This window comes from Nothobranchius furzeri, chromosome 14, assembly GCF_043380555.1.
Source record: "Nothobranchius furzeri strain GRZ-AD chromosome 14, NfurGRZ-RIMD1, whole genome shotgun sequence".
Lineage (NCBI taxonomy): Eukaryota > Metazoa > Chordata > Actinopteri > Cyprinodontiformes > Nothobranchiidae > Nothobranchius > Nothobranchius furzeri.
This window is the reverse complement of record NC_091754.1, coordinates 43148355-43166811: the sequence shown is the minus strand read 5'-3', so window position 1 is coordinate 43166811 and position 18457 is coordinate 43148355. Positions and strand designations below refer to the sequence as shown.

At 43.3% G+C, this 18457-nt stretch overlaps 1 protein-coding gene across 1 annotated transcript in view; it reads right to left on the bottom strand.

Moving 5' to 3' along the window:
* Positions 1-18457, bottom strand: part of cspg4 (chondroitin sulfate proteoglycan 4) — a 116848-nt gene that overhangs the window by 23300 nt on the left and 75091 nt on the right. The window contains exons 4-7 of the mRNA XM_015974450.3: positions 17398-17586; positions 16997-17272; positions 14540-14716; positions 661-859 (exon numbers count right to left, since the gene is read on the bottom strand). Coding sequence (XP_015829936.2) covers positions 661-859; positions 14540-14716; positions 16997-17272; positions 17398-17586 — 841 coding nt within the window. The remainder of the gene's footprint in view (positions 1-660; positions 860-14539; positions 14717-16996; positions 17273-17397; positions 17587-18457) is intronic.

The window sequence follows — 18457 nt, the reverse complement described above, 5'->3', positions numbered from 1 at the left end:
CCAGATCATTCAGTGAAGTAATTTTAGCGGCTTGAAGAACCGTCTTTTTTTAGATCAACAATTATTATTTGCTCAATCCACGACCAACTCATCAGACGTGAAACCGTCCGCCAGAAGCCACCCAGGAAAGTATCTTTTCTACCAGTCGTGCGTATTCTCAGGGGTCCTGCGACCTTCGGATACATCAGAGGTCCACTCGCTCACTCTGCTGAGACCTGATCTCCAAGGAACTTCCACCATCCTGGTGCGTAGGCTATTCAGTGGCCTCAGAGTGGTTGATATTAATCTGATAACTGGTTAGATTACATGAAACAAACAGCCACATTTATTTTATAAACTCAGACATCACACCTGTCTGAGTCTCTTAGTGAAACTCCCAAAACACTCAAGGCCATGTGTATTCATCACCATTCATAATCATTTGTCTTTTACCATCATTGATTATAGAAATATATCATAAATAGATTTTTATAAACTATATTTTTGTCTCTGTGTCAAATTAGTATAAAGTTTTGTTTCCCTGGATTAACCACCTTGTTTCATCATCAGTAGAATATCAATGGTTCAATAATATTGATAATCCATATTTCTATGGAATATTACATTTTATTGAATACTTGATAAGCTATTGAAAATTTATTAAAAGTAACAACTCCTCACCCTCATGAAGAAAGACAACCTCTCCCTTGTTCACGTGGGCCTGGGTGAAGTTGAAGATGATCTCCTCAGGCGCCTCCTTCAGAGCCAACCTCCCATTGGTTGGCTCTTCAATATGGTAGACCAGCTCCTCTGCAGGGGTGTCGGCATCCTCGGTGCTTAGGATGGTGGAGGTGATGTCCGCCTCCTCACCAGCAAGGACCTGTGAGATGTCACAGACGGGAGGACACAGAGACATGAGAAGATTGAGAGGTATCAGGTGACCCAGGAGGTCCATGAGGCACAGGCAGACAGACTGGTGTCATCAGGAGACTCTCCCTGGGCAGAGGCCCTCTACTGGCCATGTGGCTGAAGTAGTAATGCAGTATGAGCGGTACAGCTAGGCCTAGGATATAGAATCGTTTACTACCGGCTAACTGGTTATGCTTGTTGACGAGGAGCGAGAGAGTTTAGAGCTTCACCCGCTTTTGCATGAATGTTGTCAATCTGTGGTAGCTCTGGAGGAAATGCATCAGCTGCTGCAGAGCAGAGCGCGTGGATTTAGGTCAAAGCTTGTCAATCAATCAATCAATCAATCAATCAATCAATCAATCAATCAAAGATACTTTATTAATCCCAGAGGGAAATTAGAGTTTCAGTACACACAATTCAGAGATTTTACTTGGGCAAGACACATGGCAAGAATTGGTGACTGCGGTCATTCGCAACCTTAATAGAGATCAGAGGGGTTTACATGAGGATTGGTTCAGGTGGAGGGGGAAAAAAGGCACTTCAAAGTTACCCTCCCTCCAGGAGGGCAGCTTTGCTCTGCAAAAAACACCTCAGACAGATATGCAACAGACTTCAGACAGCACAACATAAGTGTCCACTAGGTGGGGTGGTGGGTTAGGACTATCCCTACTTCAGTTCCTGCAGCCACGATAAGCAGCACATGTCACCTCAGAGTGGATGGGGGGGAGCATTGAGGGTTGGAGGGTTGCAATGACCCTGGAGGCTTCGTCGGCCTTCCGCTGTCCCGCCCAGGCTGGGAAAGGAGGCAGAGTTTAGTTGCCATAGCAACAGCACATTCCACATATCTTCTGAGGGGGGAGTATTCGTTGGAGCCTTGCAGGCTCAAGGACGCCAGATTCCGATTAGAAATTATTTTGGGGCCAGACAGAGATAATTTCCTCTCTGTCTTACAGTTTGTTGGTCCTCAACCTCTCAGAATCCCAATAGTAATGGACGTTAATCTATCCCAATCAGTGCTGATTTGTACACTCTATCCTTGATGGCATCCATCTTTTGTGCCAAAGAATGAATCTCCGCCAAAGTCCCAAGCTTACGGTTCATCTCGACAATTATGTGAGTCTGTGAATTCACAGAACGGTGCAAACCATCTCTGAGCTCCGGGATCAGGCCAATATTCCTCGACAGCTCGTTAATTTTACGGTAATCTAGGTAGCCTCCAAGGCCAATGAGCAGGAAACCGGACACCATCACCACGAATATCCACACATCTTCAGAGTCCTCCACAGACAGCTGAGATAGACAAATCAAGTTCCACTGTTTCCAGGAGTCCATGATGTGTCCAACTGGGTCTGTACTGGCAGGGCATCCGGGAGCCCTTTCTCCCTGTTCTCATCGTTGAAAAAATTGTATCAATCGCGTTGAGAGACCAGCTGACAAGATCCATTTAAATGTATTTCAGTTTCCAGTTTCCAGAAAAATGCAGTCAGCACACAGAGACAGACAGACAGACAGCCTTGAGGATAAGATATGGAGGAGAGGAGGAAAAAAAAACATCTGCACACACCAAGAGGCGGAAGAAGAATTGGCTAGCGCTAGATCTCTTAAACACTGTTGTTTTTTTAACATGATGACCACTAATGGGTTATTGGACGTCTCCTGTGATTCAGTCTGAACAGTTTTCCCTCACAGTCCTTCCCAAGTTCAACTATTTGTCCCATTGAGTTAAACAGATCTAGTCTTCTCCCTCTTCCTCTCTTTCTCTGTGCTGATGTGCCAGACTGGCATAGACCAGCTGATCTGAGCGCAGTTTCAATAAGATTTCAAATTTAAATGTAATTTATAATAATTATTTATAATGAAATTTCTTATAAACTTTTCAGGATTATTTGTTCTGCAGCTCATCTGGATTGTAAGATTGTTCGGAAACCGTTTTACATGTAAAAGCAGAAGAAAAGGTGATGATGTTTATGGTTACCGCAGCGCTTCAGAATTTGCGGCCACATGTCGCCCATTCCTAAGCTGAAGGGAGCATTGACTGAAAGAAATGGGCCAGTTCCAGAGAAAGACCTTCTGGGATCAGCTGGGAGAGTGAGTCGAGGCTGCTCGGGATCGATCTATCCCACTTTACCCCCTCGGCTCTGGATTAAGAGGAGGAAGTGGAGGAGAGAGGATTGCTCCATCTCAGATATCAGAGCTTTGGGAGCCGCTAGCTGACATCACTCAAAAGCATCTGCACCATCGTAGTATAAGTGTGGAGATTTGCGTGGCTCTTACTATCTAGCTGCTTTTTATTGAGTTATCTCTGGTTCTCGTTGAGTTACTGTTGGGAACATGAAAACATCCCAGAACATTCCAGACCCTCAAGTGAAATTATCTGGAGTCAAAACGCTGAAGGAGGTAACAAATGTGCCGTTTAATCCAAACACGGACTCGCCGTAAAACATCTGCCTCCAGCCAGATGAGGACCTAATTACTCAGCTAAGTGATAATCAGAGCTGACGGTTGTGCTAGTTAATCTGTGTAGGTAAGTGACAATGGCTAACGGTTAAAGTCAGCATGCTAACCCTGACCTGTTAGCCTTCACAAAAATGTTCATCATTAATGAATCATGTAGGGTCCATTAGCACCTGGAACAGAATGTGAGGAAGATGATTATTAAACGACGTGGAAACTTATTTTATGATATTTAATCAATAGTTGTATGGATATCATCACCAAACCCGAATCCTAACGGTTAGCTTAAGTTTGTCTGCCCTGACTGAAGCGTGGTGGACCGTGCTCGTCTGCAGCTTGTGTGAATCTAGATAAACGTTTTCTTTACGAATCCTCGATGCAACCTCTGAGCGGTTCAGACCTACTAAATGCAATGTGAAGTGCATAAATTAGCTGTGTGAAATATCATCTGCAGTTTGACGCACTATCAAAGCGCCACCACAGCAACACGCTGCATCCACAGTTAAAAGCTGTAATAGAAGATTTATAGCTGAGGATGAGCAGGTGTAGCGTCATGAATGGCCTCTAATTTATGACAAAGTCACAGTTTCCCAGCTGGGTCAAGCTGGGTCGAACTGTAACTTTGTCCCACAGATTAACCCGCCAGGAGCCGTGATATCTGCTGAAACCATCTTTATCTGCTGCTGTTCCGTCCCAAGATGAAGGACACTTCAAGATTTTACAATTATAATTTTAAATAATAATTTTAATAAACTCTTGACTTTATTACTGTTATTACAACCATCATAAATACTCTCTTGATTCAGTATAAATGTATTTTAATTACTGAAATGACTTATTATGCTTTGGGTAATAATAATAATCAAGTAATGTGTGTTCAGTAAACCAGAACGTCATCTTGCACTTTAACCATCTCATGCAGAGGGTGAATCCAGGGTGAAGGTTAAACCATCTCACATGTCTTTATTCATGACATCAAGCTTTCTGACGCTGAGTGGGCGTGTTCTGAGGTTTTGTTAAAACTAAATCTCCGCAGCTGTAAGGGCAGTTCTTGAACCATCCCAGAGAACGAGGGTCGGCCGCCCGAAGTCTTCACTAAGCATTCTGTCACGCCGATAGAATAGCTCAGAATAAACACAACTGTAACCAGCTGACGCAAAAAGTCCTTCAGAGTTATTGATTTTTAGACGCAAATAGTTTCATCAGTCGTGTGACCCACGGAGACATCTCAGGACCGATTTGGTCGCACTAAGGTCCTTCTTCCAACCTCGTGCCTGGAGGACATCATCTCCACCTGACATCTCAGATCCAGAAAAGGGTCTCCTGAGCTGGCTGAGGTAGACACTTTTGACAGATTGCATCTGTATGCTGTTTTTCCTAAGAAATGACTCAGTTAGCTGCAAAACCAACTTTACCACCCAGAACGCTTCTCTCGCTGAAAGAAAACTTCTGAGATTCATTCACGCATCCAAAACCTCGCATTTCATTTCAGTTTCCATTCAGTCACAGGTTTGCTCTTAAAACCAAGTTTTAATATCAAAGCTGTTAAAAATTGTCATTTTTAAATTGTTATTTTAAAAATTGTTAGTAATAAATTCTTAACTTTTTAAAAACTCTGACTCTTCTTTGAAATGAAATACAGAATGGTGTATATTTTTGGTTATTGAATAAGCAAAGATTCCTTTAAACTTCTGATTCAATAAATAAACTTTTGCTATTAAATTTAATTATCTTAAAATAAAATAAAAACACACTACACAGGGTTGGAGTGGAGGTAGAATCAACAGCAAAAGGCCAGCTTGTACCCACCATCAGCACTGGTGGAGGCACAGAAATAACCCAGAAGACAAAGTAAAACCTATGTGTGAGCTGAGCTTGTTGCCACCAGGCTACAGTAAACCAGAGCTCATCTAGCAGCACCTTTGTTGCACTGACAAACAACACATCTGAACGTGTCATTTTTGAGTCTTGTTAAGCCTGAATCAGGTAGCAGGATGCAGCCGCCTGATCTCCGGATCACGATCCTGAGGAGACTCGTCTCTTCACAGGGACCTTCAGATGTCACAGCGAGCCTTCCTGAGGCATGGTGCAGTCTGCAGAGATGACTCTGATAACAGTTGAATTGTCTGTATAAACAACTTAAAATGCATCTCAGAAAGAATGTTGTGTAATCATGTATTTCTGTATTTAGTTTAGAATAACAAGGGTAATGTGAGCCACATGCAGCATTTCAGCCTGGGATGATATCAGGGACTGGCAATCCTTCAGATCTATAAGGAACTAATGCACCCAGTCAATCAGAAAAGCTGCATCTGAATATTATAAGAACCAGTTTCTGATGAGTAGTTCTGACCCCAAAAGTTCTGGCAGACTGTCAAGACTCCGGAAAACACCCAAAAGTCCTCACACGTGCCAGATTCATTCAAATCTGACAGCACTGTTGTCTCAGATAAAACTAAAATGGTGAATTCTTTCAATCATCACTTTATCGAGTCGGTCATGCCTTTGCTGCAGCTTCACACGGCTCTGGAGCGTCTGACTTAGACTCAGCCATGCGATAATTCCCTCTCCATAACCAGTTCCTGCTTCTCTGTTCAGTAGTTTCAGGTAAATGAGGAGTTACTCAGGTTAGAGCCTCACAAATCAGCCAGACTGGACACTCCTGACCCTATCAGCACGTGCTATTGCTGCACTCGTTACGCATCTATTTCATCTGTCCGTACAAACTGGTACATTTTTGCAGGATTGGACATTGCCAGCCTTGCAGCACTTCTAGCAGTAATTTGAAACAAATTTTTCCAAATAGCATGCCGAACTTTAGTTTAGCAGAAAAGCGACAACAGAGGTGTCTGTAGGGAGCCCAGTCTTCGCGTTCAGCGCACGCCGTCGTTGAAAAGAGTCTCCTAAAAACTCTGGTCTCATTTCTCACTTCGGAGGCCCTTCTCTTCTCACTCTCTTGGGACTCTCCACCATTTTCAAAAGAGCCCGGTGCGAACAGCGAATGAAGGCTGTTGCTGAACACATAAGAAGAATGTGCAAGAAGTAAAAATTACCCAGCAACAAGCTTGTATGGCGATGGCTTCGCGTGAATGGTTCACCAGAATGATTGACAATTATGCGGAACAATAGTTCAGATGATCCACCCAGGAGAAAAAGTTCCTCCACCACACCTTTAAGGTTGATGCTGAGACCTCTGGCTCCAGTAAGCTCTTATGTGCAAAAGAAGCTCTCCCTACAGTCAAACAGAGATACATGATACCTGAAACCTACATGGAATGAAGGCTCTTTATTTAAATAACCAGGACATTTATAAATTCTACCCCACACATTGTCAGAGCGGATAGTGTTTCTGTACTCAGCTAAAAACTTAGTTACTATTCATCATTGTGATTTTATCTGGAAATGTCTCTTTGATAATTAAAACCTGCCTATCACTGTCAGGAACTGGTTTAGTTCTTCCTGCAATGCAGTACCCAGACTCAAACACTAGATGGACACGTCAGCCAATGTTCCACCTCAGGCGCCACTCGCTCTGGACCAGGGGTTTTAATACTGGGCTCTCAGAATGATGGTTTATATAACATTTTGCAACTGAGAGGATGGATGCAAATTCAATCTGAGTGAACACGAAGGCTGATATTTCATTTTGAGGGAGGAATGAAGTAGCTGCCATAGGCCTACGACTTGGATGTCAAGTGACTCCATGAGGTGCTCTTATTTCTAAACTAAGTGAGGGTCTGGAGGGGGAGCACACTGCATGAAGACCCTGAGCCCTAATCAGGGTGGTTTTAGGGTCAGAGTCCAGGTAGGAAGGATGATCAGAGACAGGAAACAGGGAAGCACTGGAACTCAGATAGATTAGAAACAGATTGGAGTGTCACAGTGGGCATGTAAGGCGTTTTGTTTAATCAGCTACAACACACACACACACACACACACACATACACATGTGTGGGCTCCAGATAATGTTATGTTTCATTCTGCAGCTGCCGCAGAGGAGACACAGGCTCCGGACGCCATTTTTTGCTTTGCGAGAAACCCGCAGTCTTGTCAACCATCTTGGTTTTACCAAAAATACCGGTTGCCACGATGACAAGGAGCCACAGGGAGAACAGGGAAGGCTGAATGACTCAGTTGTTTCCAGTTTTGTGAGCTGATTACTGACGGCTCATCTTCCAGTGGAGGAGAGCCAACGCGAGCTTCCTACATCCTCTTTTACCCTAAATCAGCCATTTCAATGCTAGCCGAGTCTTTTACCACAGCCAGAGCGCACACAGCTCCACAATCCAATTAAACCTCAAATTCAGCAGGATTATCACCTGTCTACAAACATCAACAAGGAAGTAAAATGAATGTAGCAATGTGGTTGGTTGATAAAGCAGACAATCAGGAAACTGTAGATGGTTGCAATTCAACATTTTCTATTTACCTGCAAACGGACATGTCCAACTCTGTAAATATTAAAGCTGGGGTAGGAGATGCTTTTCTTGGGCACTTTTTTCCAAATTTGCTTGAAATTTTCTTCACACTAATGGCGACCAATCACATAAATGACATCATATAGGAGACCCACAGGTGAAACTAAGTTTATGAGATTTACAGAAAGTGCAATAATTGCTTCAACTAATTAGGCAGGTGCATACATTTGGACACTGTTGTCATTTTGTTGATTCCAAAACTGTCAGAACTAATTATTGGTGAAAAACTGGACTTTGGGGGTCTACACTATTAGGACCATTATTAACTGCCTATTTTATAACTGAATAATATCTCCTTAATAAGAACTCCACCCTTGCCCTGTTTTATTGCTTAGCCGGTTCCTCTTTTAAAATGTGTCTCGACAGCAAGGCTCTAGCGACGCATTTAACCCTTAAATGCTCTACTTGGGATCCAGCCTGCAGTACAACTCTTGACCATTTGTGGAGAAGCTCAGCTCGAGCTGGCAGTGGCTTGAATTTCATAGGGAACTGCAGACAAGACCAGTTCCTCAGCTTACCTCCCTGCTGGCTTGGATCAGGGAACGTGCTGGCTAGAAAAGGTCCTCCTCAAAATTGGTTTGGTAAGCTCAGTGACCCTGGACCTCCTCACACAGGTGAATCCAATTAAGAGAGAAAGTATTTAAGAGAGTCAATAGTAAGTGTCCCTCCTCTTTAATACTCTGTGAAGAGTAGCAACATGGCATCTCACCACAACTCTCACATGAGCTGAAAACAAAGATTGTTCTTCCTGGTTTAGAGGAAGGATCCAGAAAGCTGTCTCAGAGGTTCCAGCTGTCTGGTTCCACAGTTAGGAATATACAGGTGCTGGCCAGTAAATTAGAATATCATCAAAAGGTTGAAAATATTTCAGTAATTCCATTCAAAACGTGAAACTTGTACATTATATTCATGCAATGCACACAGACCAATGTATTTCCGATGTTTATTACGTTTAATTTTGATATTTATAGGTGACAACCAATGAAAACATCAAATCTGGTATCTCAGAAAATTAGAATATTCTAAAGGCCAATGAAAAAATGTTTGTTTCTCTAATGTTGGCCAACTGAAAAGAATGAACATGAAAAGAATGTGCATGTATAGCACTCAATACTTAGTCGGGGCTCCTTTTGCCTCAATAACTGCAGTAATGCGGCGTGGCATGGACTCGATCAGTCTGTGGCACTGCTCAGGTGTTATGAGAGCCCAGGTTGCTCTGATAGTCGTCTTCAGCTCCTCTGCATTGTTGGGTCTAGCGTATTGCATCCTCCGCTTCACAATACCCCATAGATTTTCTATGGGGTTAAGGTCAGGCGAGTTTGCTGGCCAATCAAGGACAGGGATACCATGGTCCTTGAACCAGGTGCTGGTGGTTTTGGCACTGTGTGCAGGTGCCAAGTCCTGTTGAAAGGTGAAGTCTGCATCCCCATAAAGTTGGTCAGCAGCAGGAAGCATGAAGTGCTCTAAAACTTCCTGGTAGACGGCTGCATTGACCCTGGACCTCAGGAAACAGAGTGGGCCAACACCGGCAGATGACATGGCACCCCACACCATCACTGACGGTGGAAACTTTACACTGGACCTCATGCAACGTGGATTCTGTGCTTCTCCGCTCTTCCTCCAGACTCTGGGTCCTTGATTTCCAAAGGAAATGCAGAACTTGCTTTCATCAGAAAACATAAATTTGGACCACTCAGCATCAGTCCAGTCCTTTTTGTCCTTGGCCCAGGCGAGACGCTTCTTGCGCTGTTTCATGTTCAAGAGTGGCTTGACACACGGAATGCGACACCTGAATCCCATGTCTTTCATGAGTCTCCTCGTGGTGGTTCTTGAAGCGCTGACTCCAGCTGCAGTCCACTCTTTGTGGATCTCCCCCACATTTTTGAATGGGTTTGTCGTCACAATTCTCTGCAGGGTGCGGTTATCCCTAGAGCTTGTACACTTTTTTCTACCACATTTTTTCCGTCCCTTCGCCTGTCTGTTAATGTGCTTGGACACAGAGCTCTGCGAACAGCCAGCTTCTTTAGCAATCACCTTTTGTGTCTTGCCCTCCTTGTGCAAGGTGTCAATGATTGTCTTTTGGACAGCTGTTAAGTCAGAAGTCTTCCCCATGATTGTGGTGCCTTCAAAACAAGACTGAGGGACCTTTTAAAGGCCTTTGCAGGTGTTTTGAGTAAATCAGCTGATTAGAGTGGCAGCAGGTGTCTTCTATATTCAGCCTTTTCAGAATATTCTAATTTTTTGAGATACCAAATTTGGAGTTTTCATTAGTTGTCACTTATGAATATCAAATTTAAACGTAATGAACATCGGAAATACATTGGTCTGTGTGCATTGCATGAATATAATGTACAAGTTTCACGTTTTGAATGGAATTACTGAAATATTTTCAACCTTTTGATGATGTTCTAATTTACTGGCCAGCACCTGTACTGAGGGAATGGAAGACCACAGGCACAGTTCAAGTTATGGCTCCAAGTTGCAGAACAAGAGAAATCTCAGATATGAGATGCTGCCGCCGTCTGAAGTTTAGCTAAATGAGTAGCAGCATTGTCTTCATGTCCATCTGTCTCTCTTTCATTACTCTTTCTGACATGAAGACAGGAGGCTGCTGTCTTGGAATCATGTGAGTGGCGTACACATTTTGATTGGTCACTTGAATATTTTCCCTCGGCAAACAGCTCATGTAGCGTGCACATGGGTTTGTTGTCGTTTTGGGTGAAAAAAGTCAAACCTGTTTGATTTTAACCTCAGCGTCTTGTGAGGCAGAAAAATAACAGAAAACTAGGAGCACACAGCAAGCTATCTGCTGAACAAATGGCCTCGAATGATTGTTAGCGCAGCAGATTGCTCTTGTGCGTGGAAACCTTGACAATTCTTTTGTTTACAAAATGATGATGCTCCATGGACACTTCCTCTGTTATGCACTAACTGTACTTATTAGTGTTAGCACTTTTTCATGTACCCAAGCACTGCACTATGCTAGCAATACACTAGCACTACCCAAGCACTACAATAGCACTGCACTAGCACTGCATTACACAAGCACTGCACTATGCTAGCAATACACTAGCACCACCCAAGCACAACACTAGCACTGCACTAGCACAGCACTACACTAGCACTGCACTAGCACTGCACTACACTAGCACTGCACTAGCACAGCACTACACTAACACTGCACTACACTAGCACAAAACTAGCACTGCACTACACTAGCACTGCACTAGCACAGCCCTACACTAGCACTGCACTACGCTAGCACTACACTAGCAGAAAACTAGCGCTGCACTACACTAGTGCTGCACTGCACTGCACTAGCACTACCCAAACACTACACTAGCACCGCACTAGCACTACCCAAGCATTGCACTACACCAGCACTGCACTGGCACTACGCTAGCACTGCACTAGCGCTACCCAAGCACTGCACTAGCACTACATTACACTAGCACTGCACTATGCTAGCAATACACTACCACTACCCAAGCACTACACTAGCACTGCATTACACTAGCACTGCACTATGCTAGCAATACACTAGCACTACCCAAGTACCACACTAGCACAGCACTACACTAGCACTGCACTAGCACAGCACTACACTAGCACTACACTCCGCTAGCACTACACTAGCACAAAACTAACACTGCACTACACTAGCACTGCACTAGCACAACACTACACTAGCACTGCACTACGCTAGCACTACACTAGCAGAAAACTAGCACTGCACTACACTAGCCCTGCATTGCACTGCACTAGCACTACCCAAGCACTACACTAGCACTGCACTAGCACTACCCAAGCATTGCACTACACTAGCACTGCACTGGCACTACGCTAGCACTGCACTAGCGCTGCCCAAGCACTGCACTAGCACTGCACTGGCGCTACCCAAGAACTGCACTGGCACTGAACTAGCAATGTAAAGTGCCAACAAGTTTACTTGAATTTGACAGAAATGTTTCACAAGTGTAGCCTCCGGAAATGGTCTGTTTTTCCATCCACAGGTTGACCTCTTCAGTATCGGGTCACATGGAGACGTAAGTCTTAACTGGGGCTTAAACCTGCAAGAAAGATACTGTGTTTTCCAAGGTCCCTCGCAAAGCTCCCTCTTATCTAAGACTGCTTCACTTCACAGCACAAGACGGATGAACTCTCATAAATGAATCGTACAAGGAACAAGATGAGTAAATAATCATATGGTTGAATGAACAATAATGGTTGAAGAATAATAACAATGTTTTGATTAATCTGTGATGAAATTACTGTGGTTGAAATGAATATTATTATGTTATGATCAGTAAAGTTAGATTTAACAAGTGAATCACTATCTACTCACAGCTCACACACTCAGATACATGACAATGACATATATATATATATATATATATATATATATATATATATATATATATATATATATATATATATATATATATATATATATATATCAGGCTTATCCAGAAGCCCCATGCGGAACTGAATGGCAATGAACGCTTTCATTTCTGGGACAGTTACATCGTACCAGTCATTATATCTGGAGCTAAATTTCAGTTCCTCCCTCTCTAAATACTGGTGAGCATATCGGTTAGTTTCATTTGTGATGAGGGTCCAGAATTCCTCATCCAAAAAAAACTGACAGAAAATCAATGTGTTCTGAATTTGACAGATCCCTGTCTCCACAGTATCCTACTGGCTCATCAAAATGCCTGATCCACTTGGAATACTGTTCCTCTTCTCCCAAACTAACCCAGCCATCATCATTATTATTGTCACTGAGGCTGTGTTGGGCCACCCCCCTGCTAGCAGTGATTTTTTTTCCTGCGGTTCCTCCCCCTCCAGCTGCAATTCCCGCAGTTTACACCCCTGGGGCTGAATCGATCACCAGCGGAGATTTCACCGGCCCATCACCCCCCCCCCCCCCCCCAAGGTAAGGGCTGGATGGCTGCTGCTTGTATAACCGCATCGTCAAGACTCTCTGTTGCTGCTCGCTGAAGCCACGCTTTCTGTCTCGCTAGAAGATCGCAGATCATCCTCGGAAAGGAAATATTCTTCCTCTGAATCTGAATCTGCCAGTACTACACGAAGAGCTTTGTCAGCACTGAACATTCCTCTCGGCATTGTGTTTTTTTCCCTCTTCCACTCGCTCGCTCTGACAACCCCCGCGGCTCTGCGACTGGTGGGCGGGGTTCAAGCTCTAAATACACCATAAATTTGAATAGTAACACACCCACAAATGCTGCTTGGATTGAAGTTGCAGGTGTCTGCCACCCCGCAGTGTAATGCATTAACTGCATGAGGGCTCATTTCTGCTGCTGTGGCTTATTAAATCCAACATTGCTGCTTGTCGCAATTCTGCGACTTTGGCGCTTAAAGGGTTAATATCCTGACACATTGCTTTCTGTTCCACCAATCAGAACTCCTGTATCTGATGCGAGGCATGTTTTCTACGGTTTGTTGGTAAAACCCTTTTTACATGTCAAATTCTGATTTGTTAGTAAATCAAAATATGACGATTATTAAAACAGAGTTCACTTCACCGTGAGTCAGTTTTTGAGAAAGCTTTGGACCGGCCATCTGGATCAAAATCTCTTTAACCCAGAGCATCTTTTAAAAAGCTGTCAAAAACCTGCTGCATGCTACAGCTGACTGCAAACTGTTCCTTCAGAATAAAGCTGAACCAGCTTCAACTCCTTAAGAGTTATTCCTAAGATGCAAATAACAACTGTCATGACCTGGAGACATCTCAATCAATCAAAGCTTTATTTATAAAGGGCCTTCCGCGCCCCTTTTGGGAAGCCCAAGGCGCTGAACATGGTACATGAGAACTCGAGACCGGTCTTGTCGGCACTGCGGTTTCTTCTACGGACTTCGGTACCTCTGGGGTCCCCGCCTTCAACATTCTGGATTTACCACGGGGGTCTTCAAGCTGGTATGTAGATTCGACAGATTGCGTCTGATGTGGTTTTATAAACCGTCACTTTAGTTATAGCAGACAACTTCACTTCCACTCAAAACTCACTTTCTCCAGATACAAAGGTTCTGATAGCATCACACTCACACATCATCACACCTCACATTCCATCCACTTAGATCCATTCATCACATTAAGTGTTCCTAGTTGTCATGTTATAATTGTTTAGAAAATAAATTTCTTTCTTTTTATAAACTTGACTCTCTCCTTGAATTAATACGAAGCCTGACAATCCCTGAATAAACAAAGAATTCTAAATCTTCTGGTTAAACATTCAAAGACCAATCAGACTAAATTTCCATATTTATATCGAAATTCACATCATGTTGGTCAAAGTGTAGTGTAGTATATCAAGCTTTAAAAGCACCCAAATACATATGTATGTTACTCCTACATATTATGGCGAGCTTAAGCCAGATTTATTGAAATTGTACACACTTCGTGTTACTTCTGATTCATTAATTCATCATCCAAAAAAAAAACTATTGTTTCTGTTTCTGGTTGGAAACGGGGCGATCTCGTTATCTGCCACCAGAGGGCACTGTCCCTACCCTTTTTTTTAATTTTTTTAAATTTGGAAGCTGATCTTTGAGCCTCTATAAAGTATATAAAGTTATGTTGGAGCTTAAAATGTCCCAGAATCCCTGATAAATGGGTAAATAAAAGATGCATAATAAGGCTCATTATAGACCCTTTAAAATGTGATGCCCTTAAAACGATGTGCCCACACCCACTTTACCTCCAGGCCAGTGTTCCGTGTCAGTCTGGGTGGCTCATCGTTCACCGGTATGATGGTAACAGAGATGGTGACAGGATGACTGCGGCGGTCAATTTCATAGGCCGAGGCAGATAGTGTAAAATTGTCCTCTGTGGTCTCGGTGCTGTCATGCATGTAGACAATCTGTCCGAGTTTCACCTGTAGGACAAGAAAGACATCAAAGCTGTCAGAGTCAGGGATCTATTCCATTTCTGCCAACTGCCACAGGTCAAAATAAAATAGCATGTTAGGGTTTTTGTAAACATAATAAAAGTAAAACAACTCTTTTAATAGCTGATCAAAGCCCCTGTGGCTCAAACAGCAGCCGCAGGAATTCTCAGCATCATCAGGTTGTTTAGTGAAGAACAGCTTGTGTCCTAAAGGTCATTCTAGAGCGCTTCATTCGGGTTAGTTCTTGTGTTTTCATTCAGACGTGAGCTCGTCTTGTTGGATAATTAGTTTGATCTGGGACATGGGTTTGGTCAATAGGCCTTCTTTGTGGGCCCCAAACTGCGTGCACCCCCCGGTCGTTTTGTTAAGTGGCCCTGGGGCCATTACATGGGTGCCCCTGGCTTAGATCATGTCCTCCTTATTTATCTGTATACAAAGTATGTTGGAGTGTTCGTTTGTACATCAGACTAGATGCAGAAACGCCAGTAGTTTTCGCATCTTGTTCATTTAGGATACGGTTTGTGATCAAACACGGATTCACGGTAAACTCTAATGTCTGATGGAGCAACAAACCTAAGTCTGACTTTATAACTATAGAACACCAGTGAAGATGTAGCGGAGGAATGACAAGGTTCATAGCTGACACACAATTCTCTCTTGTGTGTTTTTAATGGTTGAAGTGTTTGTTACTAATCCCCTCCTGGGCTTCACCCTGCTAACATAATCTCTGCTGTTCTGTTTTGTCCTTGTTTCACATTAGAATCGTCAGAAAAGGCACAGGAGGAAATGAAGCTGCAGGCAGCCTGCAAGCACCGTCAGGTTTTCCACCTTGACTCAGCAGAATAAGGCTGGAGGACGCAGGACCTATAAGACATGTGGATAACCACCTCCCCTAACCTATGTTCTCCATTCACATGCATGATGAATTTCCATTGGTTGGGGTGTCTGAAAGAGAAAGACCAGATAGCTGCAGCAGCTCCTTGACTCCTCTCCTCAGCTGGCGCAGTACACCAAACCAACAAACAGCTCAAACCAGGAACAACAAGGGAACGTTCCACAGAGATGTCCCGCTGAACAGGGGCGGATTTAGGACTGAAGAAGATCCGGGGCTTAACACACGCGCGCGCGCACACGCGTGACACGCACTAGTCAACATCATATATATCTTGTACCACATAATTTTTTATCTGAAGCTACATATTCAGCATATTCAGGGCAGAGTATTGTTCCTGTATGTGTTTAGTGTGAGATGATAGTAAATATTCCCTTTCTTTCTCCATCAACTTTACCTGATAGTAAGCTAACTTTAGGCAAACCAGCAGCACAACAAATATTTTCAAATAAGACTCACAAACCTGAGTCAACACCAGTGTCATCAAAGCTGGGGTTATGTTGCGGTACTTTTTGTCTAAAAAACGTCCTTATGTCCATCTTCACTCATGCGTTTCAGAGTGTAGAAGAAGCCAGCTGCTGAAGGGCTTCTTCTTCAGTGGTGGAGGCTCAGGCAGGCTGTATACAAACTACTGCCAGCTGCGCCCTCTCTGTTGGACTTTGGTACTGCATGTTACTTCCGCGATAAATTAGATCCGGGGCTTATCATGAAAGATCCGGGGCTTCAGCCCAAGTAGCCGGGCCTAACGCCGCCCCTGCTGCTGAAGCACAACAACCACAGTGTAGTTGTGAGGTGAGGATTTTACCCTGTCAGGAGTAATTGGGATGATCCAAACTCATATTTTTATTTTGTGAACTGTTTTCACTTAAATAATTATAATTTAATTGATCAGATACAGATTTAATGGACACACACACGGTACACATCTCATGACTTCACAGAGCATCTATGTGTTTCTTAGCGAGGGAAATCTGGTCTTGTTTTCTCACAAACATGTTTGAGTCATCGTTGCTGTTGTAGAAACTCCTTTACTTGGTGTCTCGTAGGGAGTGGCATTCATACAAACACTTCAGTACTAAACGCGTGTGATGAAAATTAGACAGCTCTCTAAACTATTTACTCATAGAAACGGAGAGAGAAGTGGCATTTGGATTGTTGTGGTTTCAGAGCCCTGGGTAACACCACCAGGAACATTACATAGAAAATTACGAAGAGCCTCCTGCTGGACCTGACCTCCATATGCACCAGAAGTTCTAGGAGCAGAGCCCTCAGACATGGGATCATGCTTCACACGTGCGCTGCTTTTGCTGTTGTTCCTTTCTAAACTGGATTTTACACAAAAATGAATTTTAAACACATTTTCTCTGTCTCCATACCTCTTCCCAGGTGAAGTAAGTGAGCAGATCTCCATGCAGGTGGCGGATGTCACCATTTTGAGGAGGCTCATCCACAAAAAAGTCTACGTTTATGGAGCTGTAGTAGGGATGTGAGACATTCACAATTGCTTCATCAATTGTTCTGCTGAGGCCTTCCTTCACAGAGAAGTTAAAGGTCTGGATGGGGATGAACCGGGGCACCACGTTCACTGTGATCTGGAGGCCCTCCACCGTGTTAAAACCATTACTGACATCTAGCGTGAAGACATCGGAGCCCTGAGAGACACAGATGGTGAATTTGGTTTCAAACACTGACAAACAATCCTTCAGAAGCATTGGTCTCAGTTTGAGTAACAAGTATGCTGAATGAAAACAGCAGGATGAGACAAACAGACGTAAACCTGGATGGATGCTGAAACGTAGAAGATGAGTCCCTGATCGATGTCTTCCTGAGAAAAGGAGTGAATGTAGTCGAGAACCGGTGAGCCTGAGCCCTCTGAGCTGTTCTTCAACATGACCACATGACCAAGCCGGGGTGCTTCTCTAACTGTGAAAATCATATCTGTGGGCAGAATGTCCACCTGGTCCACCTGAAGGGTAAAGTCAGACAGCTGAGATAAGACACGTCCACCAACACAAAATGAATCAAATAAAGTACTGTGGTACATTGCATCGTGTTTGGCTAAAGGTCTGCACCTTCAATTGAACATACATTTAGGTGTGTGTGTGTGTGTGTATTTATTAATGCACTTAGGGCCAAGTAGATTTTTCTATTACTGTCATTGTAGAATTACTTCCACTTCTACTTACCTCTTTTATAGAAATAATTATTGTTTCATGTTTCAGGCATTAATAAATCCAAAGTGTTCCCTAATCATCCATTTACACACACACACACGCACACACACACACACACACACACACACACACACACACACACACACACACACACACACACACACACACACAAGGTCTTTCTATCTTAGTGAGGACCATGCATTTCGTGCATTCCATGAGTTCCGGAACTCGGAACTTCCAATGCAGAAAGTGACATAACTGCCTCGTTTTGTGTTCCAGCTTCCAACTCCAACTGATTGTGCTTTCAGCCTAACATCTAGTGGAAAATAGTAAATAATTGATTAAAATATTAATTTAAATAAAATGTTTTGGTTAAAACCTTAGTAGATGACACAATAAGTGAGTAAAATGTGCAAAATCAAATAACCCAACATTTTTCATGTATGTATTTATTAAAAACCAGAGATCTTAACAGAAAACATGTGATAAGTTCAGGGGACAAAAATTGACTTTGGAAAAATCTACGTCCATGCTGTCAGTGCAGTACCTCTGATTATATCGGCAACATGCGTGTCTATGTTTGTCAGGTCCACAGTGTTCTGTCCACCTCAGTAGCAGCTGCAGCCTGTCTATGAGCTGCGACACGTTTCTTAGTATTTACTT